Source organism: Crinia signifera, chromosome 4 (genome assembly GCF_055691185.1).
Source record: "Crinia signifera chromosome 4, ASM5569118v1, whole genome shotgun sequence".
Lineage (NCBI taxonomy): Eukaryota > Metazoa > Chordata > Amphibia > Anura > Myobatrachidae > Crinia > Crinia signifera.
The window spans coordinates 47,682,011-47,698,749 of record NC_139220.1 but is presented as its reverse complement, the minus strand read 5'-3'; the positions used below and the strand labels follow the sequence as shown (position 1 = coordinate 47,698,749).

The 16,739-nt window shown below is 45.5% G+C and overlaps 1 protein-coding gene across 5 annotated transcripts in view; it reads left to right on the top strand.

Moving 5' to 3' along the window:
• LARP1 (La ribonucleoprotein 1, translational regulator) overlaps positions 1-15,354 on the top strand; it is a 50,307-nt gene extending 34,953 nt beyond the window's left edge. For 4 of the 5 annotated variants that reach the window (XM_083181723.1, XM_083181725.1, XM_083181726.1 and 1 more), the window contains exons 6-19: positions 235-384; positions 1,340-1,502; positions 4,165-4,309; positions 4,500-4,674; positions 4,833-5,005; positions 5,870-6,259; positions 8,601-8,724; positions 11,401-11,606; positions 12,241-12,347; positions 12,591-12,748; positions 12,839-12,983; positions 13,877-13,986; positions 14,113-14,240; positions 14,920-15,354. In XM_083181723.1, the coding sequence (XP_083037849.1) occupies positions 235-384; positions 1,340-1,502; positions 4,165-4,309; positions 4,500-4,674; positions 4,833-5,005; positions 5,870-6,259; positions 8,601-8,724; positions 11,401-11,606; positions 12,241-12,347; positions 12,591-12,748; positions 12,839-12,983; positions 13,877-13,986; positions 14,113-14,240; positions 14,920-15,126 (2,381 nt within the window). In that variant the 3' untranslated portion in view covers positions 15,127-15,354. The remainder of the gene's footprint in view (positions 1-234; positions 385-1,339; positions 1,503-4,164; positions 4,310-4,499; positions 4,675-4,832; positions 5,006-5,869; positions 6,260-8,600; positions 8,725-11,400; positions 11,607-12,240; positions 12,348-12,590; positions 12,749-12,838; positions 12,984-13,876; positions 13,987-14,112; positions 14,241-14,919) is intronic. The other variant, XM_083181724.1, reaches the window with a different exon arrangement.
• The last annotated feature ends 1,385 nt before the right edge of the window (positions 15,355-16,739 follow it).

Below are 16,739 nucleotides of genomic sequence, written 5' to 3'. Positions count from 1 at the left end.
TACGATGTCACCAATTACGGTGCGGTGATATCTGATGTTAGTTTCACTGTATGCCAAGAATGAAATCTACAGTAAGATTATAGCCATGAGCAGGACATCTGTAAACTGTCTAAAAGTACTGCAGTCCTTTAGTGACAGTACTCGGTTACCATATACTGTACTTGTAACTAACAGTAGTACAAGCAATCACAAATTTAGTGTCTTGCACTTCTGATCATCGTTCTGTGCCCACAGCTTGGTATCCGGATAACAAACAGGAGAGGGACTGGCCAGACTACGATGACACCTCTAGTGTCAAAAGTGAGGGAGCAGTCCGTGGTGGCTTCAGAGGAAGAGGTCGTGGGCGAGGGAGGGGGCGAGGACGCGGAAGAGGAGGCACGCGCTGTAAGTATATGCATTTCCCAGTTATATGGAAACGGGTTTGTTTTTTATTTTCTTTAAAGATTTCTCGGTACTTGTTTCCTAGCACAGCGCCCACTTTCCCTATGTACGGCACCGTAGGGAGATCGCATCCCATGGGCCATTATAGCGGCATGCGATGCAATTTTTTTTTAGTTAATTCACAGCTCATGTCCCCAGGCCATCTTATCGCATGGCATCGCACCTCCCGCAAAATCGCATGCGATTTTCTGGGGTGCTATGCCAGACACTTGTATGGCATGCAATTAGTTCTGAATGACCCGCCCCACTAGCCACGCCATCCTGAAGCATAGCGAGCCCTGCGAGGGGCAGCGGAATGCGTCCGCCCGACCTTTTCATTCCGCCACGTCGGCGTGGTGTTGATTTTATATAGTGTGTCGAGCCACCGAGCCCGAAGCGTGGCGAGCGGACGCAAATTACTTTACATGGATTCCGCGTGCGCTTGCCACGCTTATTGCATGCCATACAAGTGTCTGACATGGCATGGCACCCCAGAAAATCGCATGTGATTTTGCGGGAGGTGCGATGCCATGCGCTGAGATGGCCTGGGGACATGAGCAGTGAATAAATTAACTAAAAAAAAAATCGTATCGCATGCCACTAAAATGGCCCATGCGATTATTATTATTTTTTTACGCAGAAAAGCCCTCTAAGCAATTAGCGTAGTGGGCGCCATGCTAGTAAATATGCTAGCGGACAGTGTGTTTTTTATGATTAGGGAAGCCAATCCCGGGATACCAGGAATCCCGGAATTGAGCATTTTTCAATCCCGAATCCCAGGATTGAAAGAATGCCCCGGGATTGGCATCCCTAGTATTACCTGCTTTAGCTAGACGGAGTGGGTGTAGGCTTGGCTGAGCTAGACCGATATCTGCTACATGACCACTGTATGTTGCTTTCAACATTGTTTCTTTCACAGCTCATTTTGACTACCAGTATGGGTACAGGAAGTTTGAAGGTTCAGATGGGTCTCGAGGTCCCAAATATCCCAGTAACATCACCTATTACTATGACAACATGAGCAGCTCGGAGTTGTACAGTGTAGACCAGGAGCTGCTTAAAGACTACATCAAGCGGCAAATGTAAGTCACCTCTTATGTTCAGAAAACCCTGTAATGGTACATAACATTTTCTCCAGTTACTGGTAATCTAAATAGTTTATGGCATTTCTTAAGGTTCTTGTTGCCTACACCTACAGGCAACATCCCGCTGGCAGGACAGAGCGTTCTGTCTCGGCAAACACGGTTCGCCGAGGTGAGGCCGGGCGTGCGTCTCACTATCGGCTCCATCTGTAGTATAGGCAGCTGTTCTTTTGTCTGAACCAATACTCAGTCTTCTCACTGGAGGAGAGGGGAGATTTCTCAAACCAAAAGAGGACTAGTGTTCTTGTGCATCCTGCTTCTACCCACAAAATGCCTGTCTCCTATTGTGTCTAATGGGACATACACACGTAGAGATGTGTGCTAAGGTGATTTTCTGGTGTCCAGATCTCCCATGGGGAGCACATACACATACAGTGATTTGTGCGTGATGCAGTCAATTTACCTACAATCAAAATAGTGACAACCATTGACCGACAGTTGAAATACCAACAAGGTCAAAATACCGACATTTAAAATGACGACACGGTCAAATTACCAACATTTAGACAGGTCCAAAAGTCAATATGAGTTTTCCATGATATTTTTTCATTGAAACCGACTTGTACATACTTTACCATCCCAGTGGATACGGAGGGGGAATAGAATAGTGCCCGAAACACGGGGTTCATGACGACCTATGTCAACATACAGACCCAAAAAATATGAAAATCGTGTGTCTAATCTTTGACCTGTCTATTTTATATGTAAGTATTTTGACCGTGTCTGTATTTTGACATGTCGGTTTTTTGACCGTCGGTCAATTGCTGTCTGTATTTTGACCATCGGGATTTTGATTGTAGGTAAATCATACCGAACCCATTTGTGCTAAGCGTTTTTACTAAGCAATTTTGCTTAAGCAAAAAAAGGCCAGGTGATGGTTCAGAATGAGAGATTGCGATCAGTATCTCTCATTCTGTACGCACAGAGATTTGCAGTCACTTGCTAAGCAATTTGACTTGATTTTGACTGCATGCACTTAGTTAGCAGGAGCTATTTAATCACTAGGGGCATACACACGGAGAGATCTGTGCTTACTTTCTAGGCAGTCTAGTCAGATTGCTTAGAAAATAGCACAAAATGGTACTTGTGTATTATCTGAGCGCCCGATTTTTTTTTTTCATCGCAGGGCAAAAAATCACATCCTATCGCATACGACGCGATTGGACCAGATTTTTAATTGTACAGGCACCCAGATGCCTGAATCCTTTGTTAAATGCCCACCCAGACCCGATTTTTAATTGTACACCCACCCTGATGGGTAATTACTATGTTAAATGGCCCCCCATTGTTAACGCCACTCCACTATCAACGCCAACCCGAAGCTTGGTGAGGGGCGGCGGTACGTGTCCTCCGACCTTTTCATACCCCCACTATCCACGTCGGAGTGGAGTTGATTTTATATAATGTGGCGAGCCACCGAGCCGAAGCATGGCGAGCGGACGCGGATTACTTCACATATATTCCGCGTGCGCTCGCCACACTATATAAAATCAACTCCACGCCGACGTGGATAGTGGGGGTATGAAAAGGTCGGAGGACACTTCAGGTTGGCGTTGATACTGGGGTGGCGTTAACAATGGGGGGGCATTTCACATAGTAATCACCCATCAGATCAGGGTGGGTGTACAATTAAAAATTGGGTATGGGGGTGCATTTAACATTGTAATCAGGCATCAGGGTGACTGTACAATGTAATATCGGGTATAATCGCGTCGCATGCCATTATAATGGCATGCGATATTAAAATTGTATACTCTGCCCAGGAAAGCCTCAAAATCGGGTCCCATCGCATGCCTTAATTAGTGGCATGCGATATAACGGGCGCCCAGATAATTGCTCAGTGTATGCCCCTTTTAGTTGTCAACAATTTAGTGTGGGAGATTTCCCAGTCTAGATCTCCCATAAACAGAGATTTGTGCTGAGCGATTTAGTATGGGAGATTTGTGTTAAGCAAATGTGTGTAGGGGCGATGCGCTACCACGTGTGTTGCTATCTCAAGGCGATTAATAATTGGCACACTGGTTATTAATCGGTCAGTCCTGGAACACTGGTCCTGACTGATCGCTCAGCACACATCACTGTGTAACAGAGCATTCTGAGTGATCCTGCATGCAGGATAAATCCAGTAAGATCGCTAGTCAGGGCCAGTGATTTCACCGGAGGACACTAGATGGCACTAACCTGCAATAATACATTTATTCTGCGGTTAGGTGTGTACACCTCTGGTGCCAAGCTTTCTTCTTGCAGCCTCCTGAGGAGTCCTAACAACTTTTCACTTTGCAGATACTAATTTAATCGGTTTATGCCACTTGGCAAGGCTAAAGCGGGTGCCTAAAGTGTGGGCACCCTCTCTGTGCAGCGGTTGAATTGCTCTGATGGGCACTCATGAATTGCCCCCAGGGTGTACCTTTTTATTACCATAAATGTTTGTATATGTAGAGGATATATTAGTATTTTATCAGTAATATTTAAAACACTTGTTATCGCAATGGTAAGAGATTGTGGTGCATTGTGGGTAATCCCTTAAACGGTCCGTCGTGGCGTCCTCTTTCCATGTCTGTGTTCTGTAATTCTTAGTCTTCTCACATTTTCTGTCTTGCAGAGAATATTACTTTAGTGTGGACAATCTACAGAGAGACTTTTTCCTTCGAAAAAAGATGGACTCTGAGGGCTTCTTGCCTATCGGGTTAATAGCTAGTTTTCACCGTGTACAAGCTCTGACCACGGACGTTGGGTTGATTGTCAAGGTGAGTTGGGTGGTTGGGATTTAACCCATCTAGCGGTGTGCTACTAGGAAAACAGGTCATTGTTTAGAAGCGATTCATTTTTAATGAATTAGATGTTTGTCTATAACATGATCCAGAGGGGGGGGTTTCCCCCATGTTGCTCTGTCCATTTTAAACAAAAAGCTAAAACTGGAAACCATCTGTCCTTCAGGCACTAAAAGACAGCAAAGTTGTGGAAATAATCGATGAGAAAATAAGGCGGAAGGAGCAGCCAGATATCTGGCCCTTGCCTGGTCAATCTGGCGCCGATGCTGCTCAAACCGATTTTTCCCAGCTCATCAACTGTCCAGAGTTTGTTCCCAGACAAGGATTCCAGAAAGAGACAGGTGAGGGCTTTTCATCCTACTGCCTTATGTTGCTTGAGTGAGTTGTGTCTGGAAATAATAACCGTAAGACAATTTCCGATTTTACATTCTTCTACCTTGTGAAAATCTTGATGGTTGCTTTGTTTTTAATGCTTTGTGCCACCTTTTTCTGTTTCCAGAATCTGCACCTGGCTCCCCGCGGAACTCCAGCCCTACCATGGCCAAAAAGTCAGCGGAAGTCAGCAACCTGAAGACTATGCCCAAAGGCCTTTCTGCCAGTTTACCAGACCTGGATTCTGAGAGCTGGATAGAAGTAAAAAAAAGACCACGGCCTTCTCCAGCCAGAACAAAGGTTAGGTCTAGTGATGGCATGTACATCCTTACAGCTTTTTGGACGGATTCAGTATTGAATCCCGGCGGTCGGGATCCCGGCGTTCAGAATCCCGACCGCCGAAATGCCAACAAGGGGGGGACGTGGATCGCCCCCCCTTGCAGGCTCGCTGCGCTCGCCACGCAGCGGGCCCGGTGCCTCGCTACGCTCGGCACACTAATTTATTCTCCCTCCAGGGGTGTCATGGACACCCCAGGAGGGAGAAAGTGTCGGCATTTCGGCGGTCGGGATTCCGGCGTCGGGATTCTGAATGCCGGGATTCCGGCGTCGGGATTCTGAATGCCGGGATTCCGACCGCCGGGATTGTAACTGCATCCCTTTTGGACCCACGGTTTACTAGCCCAGTGTCTGATAACTTTTGTACAGATGAGTCCAGTAGTCCTACCTTGTTTTCTGATTGTAGTCATTGTACCGGTGGTATTGCCGTGGGATGCCTTACTTTCACTTCTTATTCCATTCATGAGTCTAGTCATTGAGGACCGTTCATAGAAACTAGGCCGAATAAACAAATATGGCTGCAATGATAAATGCGATAGAGAATACTCGATACATGGTAAATCATCTCAATGACTAAACCAAAAAATGTGTTGGTAGATTTTTCGATAAGTGTCATTATAATCCCTACTCTCCTAGATTACATTACCTCTTCCCTTTTTTTTTTTTCCCTTCTTAAATCAATATTCTAGAATGTGTCTTCTTTGCCAGTGATGTGGCTGAGATGAACGTAAGCATGGATGAATGACTGTGACTCCCTCCCTTCGCTCGTTCCAGCTCCAGGGAATCTAGGCTGGTGCTAGTAGTAATCCCTCTTTTGAATTAACCTAGAAGCCGGAGGAGGAGGAGAAGCTCCCACAGCAGGCTACCCCGACCCCAGTGACTCCTCCAAAGCCAACCAAAGAGCAGGATGAGCCAGAAGAGCTGGACTTCATGTTCGATGAAGAGATGGAGCAGATGGATGGCAGGAAGAACACCTTCACGGACTGGTCAGACGAGGACTCTGATTATGAGATTGATGATCGGGATGTAAACAAAATCCTAATTGTCACACAGACGCCACCTTCACTTCGCAAGCACCCTGGCGGAGACCGTACTGGCAACCACACGTCTCGGGCCAAGATGAGTTCAGAATTTGCGAAAGTGATTAACGACGGCCTGTTCTACTATGAACAGGATCTGTGGACAGAGCAGTTTGAGCCAGAGTATTCACAGATTAAGGTGAGTGAAGGGGGAAAATGGCTAGCGTACAACAAATCCATTTAAAGTCCCCCACCGCAATGCTGTTTGCGCCATGCTAGGTCACAAAACATAATCTAGCTCTGTCGGAATTCTGCTTGCGCTCCAGAAGGGGTGCGAGCAGAAATCCACTTGTTGGATTTAGCAGCGAGATCATGTGATTAGTTCCCAGAGCTCCCTCCTGGCGCTATTCACAGCGCAGTAAATTGATTTGACCTCAATGTGTATAGTACAGGTTTATGAACACAGCAAAGCAAACTCAGGGCTGGTTTCTTGTGTCCTATCCACAAGTGACACTTGTATATGAAAACTCCAATGTCTGTTCTGATTTTAGAATAAATTGGGACTGTGTATGATATGAAATACCTCATCCCATATGGTCAGTCGGTTATGCTATTAGAAGTCTGCTATTCCCTGATCTGTGTTAGATCACTTAGCCTGTGATCTGGTGCCTGTGTGTGAACATAAGCTTCTAATAGCCTATATACTGTAACTAGGCTTACCATACTATCCCTTCAAACTGGGATGCTCATGAATTACACAGGTTCCGTGGCCCGCTTAATCCAAGGCAGCATTTCACATGGTTTCAATCAGTCATAAAACCTGTGTGGTTCATGAATGTTATGGTTTTAAAGGGGGGAAGTGTATGAATAGTAAATAAATTACATAAAGCAATAATGCTTATTGCATTGTTTGGTTACGTCCTTTAGACGCAGTGTTAAAATGAAGAGCTGGCTACATTTGAAATGTCCTGATTCGCTGCATCTGTCAGGCACCTCTATAGCACAGGTGATGTGTGGTAACCTGTGACTGCTTGTCCAGGTGCCTGTCATGTGACACGTTCTGGGTCCTGCCTTGCACACAGGATAGTCCTGTGACTTCTCTATGGACACATTCTAGGCCTGTTGGTGGTGTGTGACTGCTGGACATGTCCAGTTAACTGGTAGCAGGGCGGCTCACAGTGCGTTGTCCTCATAATGTACAAGTGAAGGGTTCCAGGAGCATAACACTCCCTCTACACACTTCGGTCATCGGTCAGTGATTATCTACTGAATGTAAATGACTAAATATAGGGTTAATCATATCTGCAAAGAGCGGATATTTCCTGTCTTGCCTGTCTTTTAATGTTAGGGTTTTTTTGTTTTTTTTTGATATCGAAGGATTAAACAAACTTGTGAGTAATAATGTTGTGTGCCTGAAACTGTTTGCCCTTGGAGAATACAGGGCCCTTACGATTGGTTTATATAACCAGCAGTGAATGCATACCCTATTTGTCCACAGTAACTGAACCTGCCGTGACCTGTTAGCGCATCATTGCTACATAGTGCTGTCCTCTGTACCTAGCCAACGTTTGCTGTTGTGAGGGCGGCATAGGACATTAGTATTGCCCAAGCATTATATTGTTTGCCTGCAAGCAGTGTAGTAAAGGGATTGCTTTTTATTCTCTTGACCTTCTTTTTTTTTTCTCCATAATTTGCTAGTGGAAGTAGGGATGCCAAACCCGGGGCATTTTCCCAATACCAGGAATCTGGATTGAAAAATGCTCAATCCCGGGATTGGCATCCGTAAAAAACTCATCCTTCCTCCACATTTACAGGAGGCGGCAGTCAGCGGTGTTACGGCCAAGTCATGACCAAGTGACACTGCGCAGGCTGCACGCAGGAGTCTGGAACAGCCGGGCATCGTCTGAGCAAGTGTTCAGCTGCTGCCTGGCATTAGACTGAGCATGCGCAGTCTAATCCCGGGATTTTGATACTCCAATCCCGGGATTGGCCACCCTAAGTGGAAGGTATGCCCTTATTTTAAATGTTTAAAACTGGAGTGTTTAGTACTTTATATGGACTATTATTGTGCTAAACGGTGTTAGTTCACTTCGCTTACTGCCCATTTCGGAGTGACTTTTATTTCTATTTGTTGATTTTTCTTTTATTAACCTGTGTTGTATACCAAATTGGTGGCATTTTGGTAGTAAGTGGCTTAAATCAGTTTTACTATATTCACTGTTCAGATTTATTAATCCGGTATGGTGCAATAAAGAGGATTGAAATGCTCAGGGTTTTTACCTTGTAATAAAGTGCTACACTGTTATATAGCTTTGGCACTATTTATTGTATAATCAAAGCGTGTACACCAAGACTTATCCAACATTCGGCCCTCCGTGTCATAGCTTTCCCTAATAGCAGAATTGCAGCAGGGCATGCTGGCAAGTTTCGTTCCACAGCAGCTGTAGAACAGCGGCAGCTTATTACATTTGGGCACCCACAGAAGGATTGAATCATATGTATGATACTTTCATTAATCCACTTTTTTTTTCTCATTCCAGCAAGAGGTGGAGAACTTCAAAAAGGTGAATATGATCAGCCGGGAGCAGTTTGTCACTTTAACCCCGGAACCCCCTGTGGATCCTAATCAGGAAGTTCCCCCAGGACCCCCAAGATTTCAGCAAGGTAGGTGCAAGCAATGATCTATCTGCATGTGGCCGAGCTTTGTAGCTGGGGCATTGGAACGAACACTGTGTGGTGGTGGTGGCAGCTCATTGACTTGGGATAAGTTGATCAGGTGCAGGGTATGTTCTCGGTGTGGTAATGCAGTGGTGTAATTATTTTTTGGAATGTGTGCTAAAGGGCCCCATACATCAGCAATTAATTGTGACAATCCTCAGATCTGGAGATGATTGCCACAATTAATTTTAGATATGTGGGCTCCCCCTTTTGGCAATCCCAATCAAAAATGAATAGGGATCGCCAATCGATTGCTTAATCAGATTTTTAAACATGCTTAATAATCTGGTATTATCTGCGGATCTTTTTTATGTGTGGGCATTCCCAATTAGTCGTCCTCATCTATTTGAAAGCTGAAATGACAATCGATTGGGCAATTTCCAGATATGAAGATGCAATCTTTAGATGGAAAAATCTGCCAATCACTGAAATAAATCTGTAATGTGTGGGCAAAGTCAGATAGATTGTAAAATCCATTTATCTGGCCAAAAAATCACTGGATCTGGAAATCCATTAATTGTGATTGCTGATGTATGGGGGCCCATTACTCTTTCATTAGAAATGGGTTTTCCGCTGGCATGCTCACATGTAGAGGAAACATTCCACATCTATAAATGTTGGCCAGTCTAGCCTCTCTCGATGGATGCTGTTGCTAGAGGTCTGGAAACTTGATTAGATATTTAAAGGGGATTGGCGTATTTTTTTGGTACAGATAGAGCCGGGCTCCTCTTTGCAGGGGATGGCGACACCACCCACCATCTGTATTTGCGAAAGGGGATGCGCATGCCCCCTTCCGACGGGTCCCCGCCGGCTTGTCGGCGGTCACCCTGGCTCCCCACCGCCTCCTCGCACCCCCCCCAACCCTGTCCGTCTCCCTGAAGCGGAGACGGACAGGGTCCCGGCGCACTGACACTGAGATGCACGCGCGTCTCAGTCAGATGGCGAGCCGGGCTGCTGGCAGATCGCCAGCGGTGACGTTCTGGCGATTTGCCAGCAAAGAAGAGCTGTATGATTTTTCCAAGTGAACCCTTCTCCAGTCAGCAGCCAGCTACTCGATTCTTCCAATGCTACTGGAATAATACAGGATCTGGCCAGCAGAGGCCTTTATTGAGAACAGTGACCCAATTCGGTACTTGTGTATTATAGCGGCGCCCCTGATGTGCATCGTACGATGAACGCATCGCATGCCATGTACCCGATGGCATACGATGCGACGCGATTTTGACCCCCTATACGATGAAAAATCGTATAAGCGCCCTAAAGGGTGCTTTTGAGCACCCTAATGGGTGCTTACAATGTTAAATGCACCCCCACGCCACCCCACCCCCCACTATAAACGTGAACCCGAAGCATGGCGAGCCCGCGAGGGGGGGGCGGTACGCGTCCTACGACCTTTTCATACCCCCACTATCCACGTCGGCGTGGAGTTGAGAATAGAATAGTGTGGCAAGCCCCGCGAGGGGACGCGGATACCTTCACAGGTAAACGCGTCCCTTCACAGGTATCCGCGTCCCCTCGCGGGGCTCGCTGCGCTTGCCACGCTTCGGGCTCGGTGGCTCGCTGCGCTCGCCACACTATTCTATTCTCAACTCCACACCGACATGGATAGTGGGGGTATGAAAAGGTCGTAGGACGCGTACCGCTGCACTCGCCACGCTTCGGGTACACGTTTATAGTGGGGGGGTGGCGTGGGGGTGCATTTAACATTGTAAGCACCCATTAGGGTGCTTAACATTGTATAAGCACCCATTAGGGTGCTTATACAATGTTTAATCGCATCGTATGGCATTGTATGCCATGTACAATGGCATACAATTTGAAAATTGTATGCCATCGTACACTATCGAACGATATCGCATCGCATACCATCGTATGCGTTATGGTATGGTATGCGATGCGATGGGCGCCGCCAAAATACACAAGTACCCCCAATTCAGTTAACTGAAGAGGATTCCAATGGAAGCTATCTGGAATTAAGGAGGTGATTCAGGTAGCAAAGCACATTTGGTTTGCTAATGCACAAAACCATGTGCACTGCAGATGGGGCTGATGTAACATGTGCAGAGAGAGTTAGATTTGGGTGTGGTGAGTACTTCAACATGAGATCTATATTGCAGTGTAAAAATAAAACGGACATTATTTACCTTGCACAGAAACAAAATAACTCATACAAATCTAACTCTCTGCACATGTCACATCTGCCCCACCTGCAGTGCACGTGTTTTTTTTTTCCATTAGCAAAGCAAATGTGCTTTGCAAACCAACCTGAATCAACACCTAAGTAATTCCATTGTTGCCATTTGGAGAAATGTATTTGAGCCTGATAAAATAATAATCAATCCCCAATTTATAAGAACCTTTTTTTCACACCTGCAGAAAAAGCAATGGATCCACATAGCATTTTTTGTATAGATGTTATAGGCTTCTCGCCCATGAGTGCAAAGAGGCTCTCTAATGGAGTATATTCCTGGTTTTGTGGAACGGTTATGTCCTGCTCAATAGCCACAGACTTCCTAGTTCTGCTACTGGCACAATGTATAGGATCTAAATGTCTCCGTCTCTTTTTATCTGCTAGGTAGATTCTAGTGCAGACTTCTTACTGTCCCCCTGATTCTTCCACAGTTCCCACAGATGCCTTGGCTAATAAGCTATTTGGTGCTCCTGAACCTTCCACAATTGCCCGGTCCTTACCAACCACTGTCCCCGAATCCCCAAATTACCGAAACGCTAGGACTCCACGCACACCGCGAACGCCCAGGTTGAAAGACCCAACGCTGACGCCTCGGTTTTACCCCGTAGTGAAAGAGGGCAGGACGATTGATGCAAAGGTAAGGCCTATCTCTTGTCTATGCTTTATGGGGTTGGGTTTACTTGCACAACGGGACTCCATTTTGGCTATTCAATGTATTAAATTCAGGCCAGCTAAATGCTATCTGCAACTTCTCTAGTCCACCTCAGAGGGTCTAATAAGCAGCCCTCCAGCTGTTGATTAACTACACATCCCAGCATGCCTTGCATCGGTTTCAGCATGGCCAATTGGCAAAACTAAGGCCAAGCATGCTGGGATGTTTAGTTCATCAACAGAGGGCTGCTTATGGCCCCTGGTCAAGTCTCCCCCTTAGTTTGCTTATGAAAGCACAATCCCATTGTGTATTGCAAATGTATCAAATAAAGAAAGCAAAATCTAAATTGGTTGGTAAGGGAATTAATGTGTCAGAAGTAATCCCCACCCAATTTACACACAGACTTATTTGCCTCTCCCAGCAGAATGTGTGGAAGTTTTGGAGACTTTGTTGCTGGCTCATATTTTCGCTGCTGGTTTTGTTATGTTTACTGCATACTGCATTTTTATATTTTTTTTTACAAGATAATTACCATTTAGATTTTGGGTTCTATTTGCAAAGCATCATAGGGCACTTATTAATAGTTAATCCATCATGCCTGCTTTTTTTTTGTTTGCAGACGCCGCGAAAACGGAAGACGCGTCACAGTTCTAATCCTCCCATGGAATGCCATGTTGGGTGGGTAATGGACTCGAGAGAGCATCGGCCAAGAACTGCCTCAGTGAGGTAAGTGCTCACAACAGGCTGTTGGGTGTATAGGGAATTAGTGGTACAATTGTATCTCATTAGCCAGAGGGCAATAAAGAGGATAGCCATATCGACAATGAACGTCTGCTTGTACTTATAAAATGTGTTGGATAAATTATAGCGAAAAGCGGATTGGCCATGACATGTAGGCCATGACATGTAGGCAATAAGTTCACTGTAAAGGTTTTCATTGGTGGGTTTTTTTTTTTTGTTTTGTCACAGCTCAAACGCCAGTCCATCAGAGGGAGCCCCTGCCCTGAGCAACTATGGATGCACACCCCAGTCTCTGCCAAAGTTCCAACATCCTTCCCATGAGTTACTGAAGGAGAATGGATTCACGCAACATGTTTACCACAAGTACCGCCGACGTTGCCTTAATGGTAAGATGTGCCAGATAAGTGCACTGCTGATTTGATTGGCACAGTCTGTTCAGTGCAAAAATGACCTTTATTTCCCCTGTCCTCCCACAGAGAGGAAACGGCTAGGCATCGGCCAGTCCCAGGAAATGAACACCCTCTTCCGTTTTTGGTCTTTCTTCCTCCGGGATCACTTCAACAAGAAAATGTATGAAGAATTTCGACAGCTGTCTGTGGAGGACGGGAAAGAAGGATACAGGTCGGTATAAACTAGTCCGATCGTTGTTTGGTCATTTGTTTAATAATGTAAATGAGCAAAGCAGATTTGGTGCAGTTTTGTATGTGTGCTCCTATCACAAAGGAAGTTCCTGAGGTGATAAAACCCTGACGTCTTAAGGACAAGTCGGACCCAATTCTCCTGTGAGCCGCCCGGCAGCTCCCCGGGAGGCTCAAATACAATTTGGCACTTGATGAGCCAGTTTTTACATGTGATAAATCGCTTGCGATTTATCACATGTAAAACAAATGGGGAGCTGCAGGGCGGTGAGGAGCAGTGGGGGCGGGCGGCGGCAGTAGTGGGAGCGGCGGCGAGTGATGCTGACCTGGCCGGGCAGCTGTGATCACAAATAGCAGCGCTGCGGGATGGGACGGGACGCACAGTGGCGGCTATTAGATTTTCAAAATTCCTGTCAAATGACCGGCCGTTCTGTGATTGGCTGAGAGAGCTCTCAGCCAATCACAGAACGGCCGGTCATTTGACAGGGATTTTAAAAATCTAATAGCGCCACTGTGCGTCCCGCAGCGGCAGCGCTGCTATTTGTGATCACAGCTGCCCAGCCAGGTTAGTGTGTCTGCCCGCCGTGCTCCCCCGCCCCCCGGTGTCTGCATGCATATGCCTGACAGGTGGGCAGGCATATGCATAGCATACAGGGAGGTCGGATGATCTTATGTGCTGACCGTCCGACCTCCCTGATCCGGTCCGATGCGCACGGGACCGCGCATCGGATCGGATCATACATCACACACCTGCGATTTTGGGGCGATTTCATCCGGTTATCGGCCCAAAATGCCGAAATCGGATGAAATCGTCCCAAAATCGTATAGTGTATGGGGGCCTTTAGTCCTTTTTAACATTAACGTTTTCCCTTACAGGTACGGGTTGGAGTGCCTTTTCCGATATTACAGCTACGGTCTAGAGAAGAAGTTCCGGGTGGACATTTTCCGAGACTTTCAGGAAGAGACCAGGAGGGACTATGAAACTGGTATATTTTCCTCCTCCTTCCCAACCCACCTCTTATTTTTATTGTTTTTGTTTTTAAATGAAAAAATATAAATAGTAACTGTTGTACTGCTTCCATCCCTATTGTAATCTCTTGCTGTTATTAAAGGTCAGCTGTACGGACTTGAGAAATTTTGGGCCTTCTTGAAATATTCCAAAGCCAAACACCTGGACATTGATCCAAAGTTGCAGGAATACCTGAGCAAGTTCCGCCGGCTAGAGGATTTCCGAGTCGATGTAAGTAATGGGGTGTGTTGTGATGGCTTTTTGCAGAATTTGGCAAAACATTGTCTCCGACTATGCCTGTTGCCAACTAGTGGTATACAGCATGGTACTTTTAAATGCATTTTGTGCTCTTCCCCATGGCAGGCTAAAATAAAGATTACAGGGTTTTTCCCCTTCCGACAGCGACGTGTTTTGTGAATCTTCGTCTTTTCCCACTACTGGACTAAATAGAGCAAGAGATATTACAATGTAATACAAGAAAACACTTGCCTCGCAGAGCCATCTTAACAGAATAGCAATGTAATAGGCACTGGGACCTTACACACCCATTCACAGGAAGCAATAAAAAAAAATCATAACATGCCTTTTCTTATGCTTCCATACAGAGAATGGGTGTCTCACTCTTGGTGGATAGCTTCATCCATTAACCAGTCAGAATGACAGCCATTCACTGCACTCTTAGAATTGTGGGGTCCTGGGTAGATGCCCAGTATGCTTAAATGTTCAGGCTACCCTCTCGTACATGCAGTGGAGGCAGCCATTTTTTCTGAAGTTTGGATGCCCAATAGGGGCTGCTTACGAGTGAGAGCGGTACGATTTCGTAGAGCCTGTATGCAGCTAACAAGTGTAACTATAGACTTGCTCATGGTTATTGCGTAACTAATACTTTTCATACCCTGTTCCCATTCAGCCACCAATGGGAGAGGACGGAGGATCCCGGAGACGCCATTCATCTACAGGCGAGGGCAGGAAAAGATACCCTTCTCAGTCTTCCAGCAAAGGATCCACTCATCAGGCCCAAGCTTCATCGCATAACCCAACAAAGGAGGACGCCAAAGGACATAGCCACCCCTCATTTGCTACATTGGATTCCCAAACGCCAGGAGGGGGGAAGTAAAGCGGATTCGATTTTGAAAAGAACGATTGTCCTAGGGGAGGGAACACTTGGGTGAATTCCTGGATGTGCGATGAATTTATGGTTCACAAACAGAATGGGCTCCTCGCCTAGTGTCACGGGCTTTCGTTCTACAAAAAGAGCAGAGACTCCATGGTTTGGAGCAGACTGACTGTTCCCGCAGCTTTCCTGCAAGGGTGGCAAGTGCTTATACCCAAAAAAAGGAAGAAATCTTAGTTTGCTTTAGGGGTATAAAATTTTAGGTCCTTTTTTTCCCCCCCCTCTTTTATCTTTTAGCAGGAACCTGGAGGAAGGGGCTCGAGTTGGGAGGGAGAATTTTTTTTTTATTTTCCTTTTCGTTCCTTTTAAATTATTGAAATTGCTACCCTCCCCTCTGAGCAGGGGCACTCTGGGTGATGGATTGCGTGCAGGACTCATCTCTGCTGATTGCTGGACTGGCAAATTATTGCTGTTACAGGCATGGAAGGAGAAAACATCCTCACTGGCAAAAGAAAACAATCACTTTGAAGCCACCTGGGGTCCACCTTGGAGTCTGGCTGCGATCGATTCCTCTCCCGGACGCAGTGTAGACGGGATGGGCTGTTGACCACCTGGTGGCAAAAGTTTCTCTTGGCTTGATTTCTTCCCACAGCAAGATCATTGCAAATCTTTTCACACAGATCACCGCTTTCACAACAGCCCTGCTTTTTGTTTTTTCTTTCTTTTTAAAGATATATATATTTTTATTTGTTTTGTTTTATTGTTACTTCAGACTGTGAAAGATAACTACAGAAAAAAAAAACCTATGGCTGCATATTAAAAAAAAAAAAAGAAGAAAAAAAAATGTAAAAACAAAAAAAAGACTGCCTTTTACTTTTCCCCTTAAAGTTATACTAGGAGACGACAAAGCAAACGTACAAAAAGTTGCCTTATTGTAACCTTGAAACTCGCAGTGACCTTCTTTCCAGAGTTGGCGACAGCCCCCCCAAACAATGAGGACTGCACACTGGGGAGACAACAAGCGAGCCGTGTTGGTCTTTTGTTTTTTTATTCCCATCAGCCCCCCTCATCACTGCCACTTACTTCAACAAAGATATTCTCATTTCGGCTATCACCCCATGTACAAAACTGACAGTAAATTCAGAATGATTTTTTTTTCTTTTAATATTAATGGATGTATTGCAAAAACACACATCTATATAGATATATAGATAGATATATATCTATATATATATATATCTATATATAATTTGTATTTGTTTTGCCTCTGCTGTGTCTTTTGGCCATCTACATGGCTTCATTCTACCAAATGTTGGTATAGTGGATAGCATGGTAATCCTGCATTGTGCAGGCTGGCATCTTTTGTGGGTCAGGTGGGAGTTAGGGCACCAATGAGCAGAATCGTTTTGACTGGTTAGCCATAATTACTGCCACGGTTCTTCAAAATAATATACGAATGGAGTGTTACACTCACACCATGGGTAGTTGAGAGAAGTTTCAAAAGGAAGATTTTTTTTTTTTTTTTGGTATATTTTTGTGTAGCGAATTGTCCTATACTGCCATTTCATGCAAGGAGAATTGCCATTGCATCATATAGGAAGAGTCAGGGGAAGGGA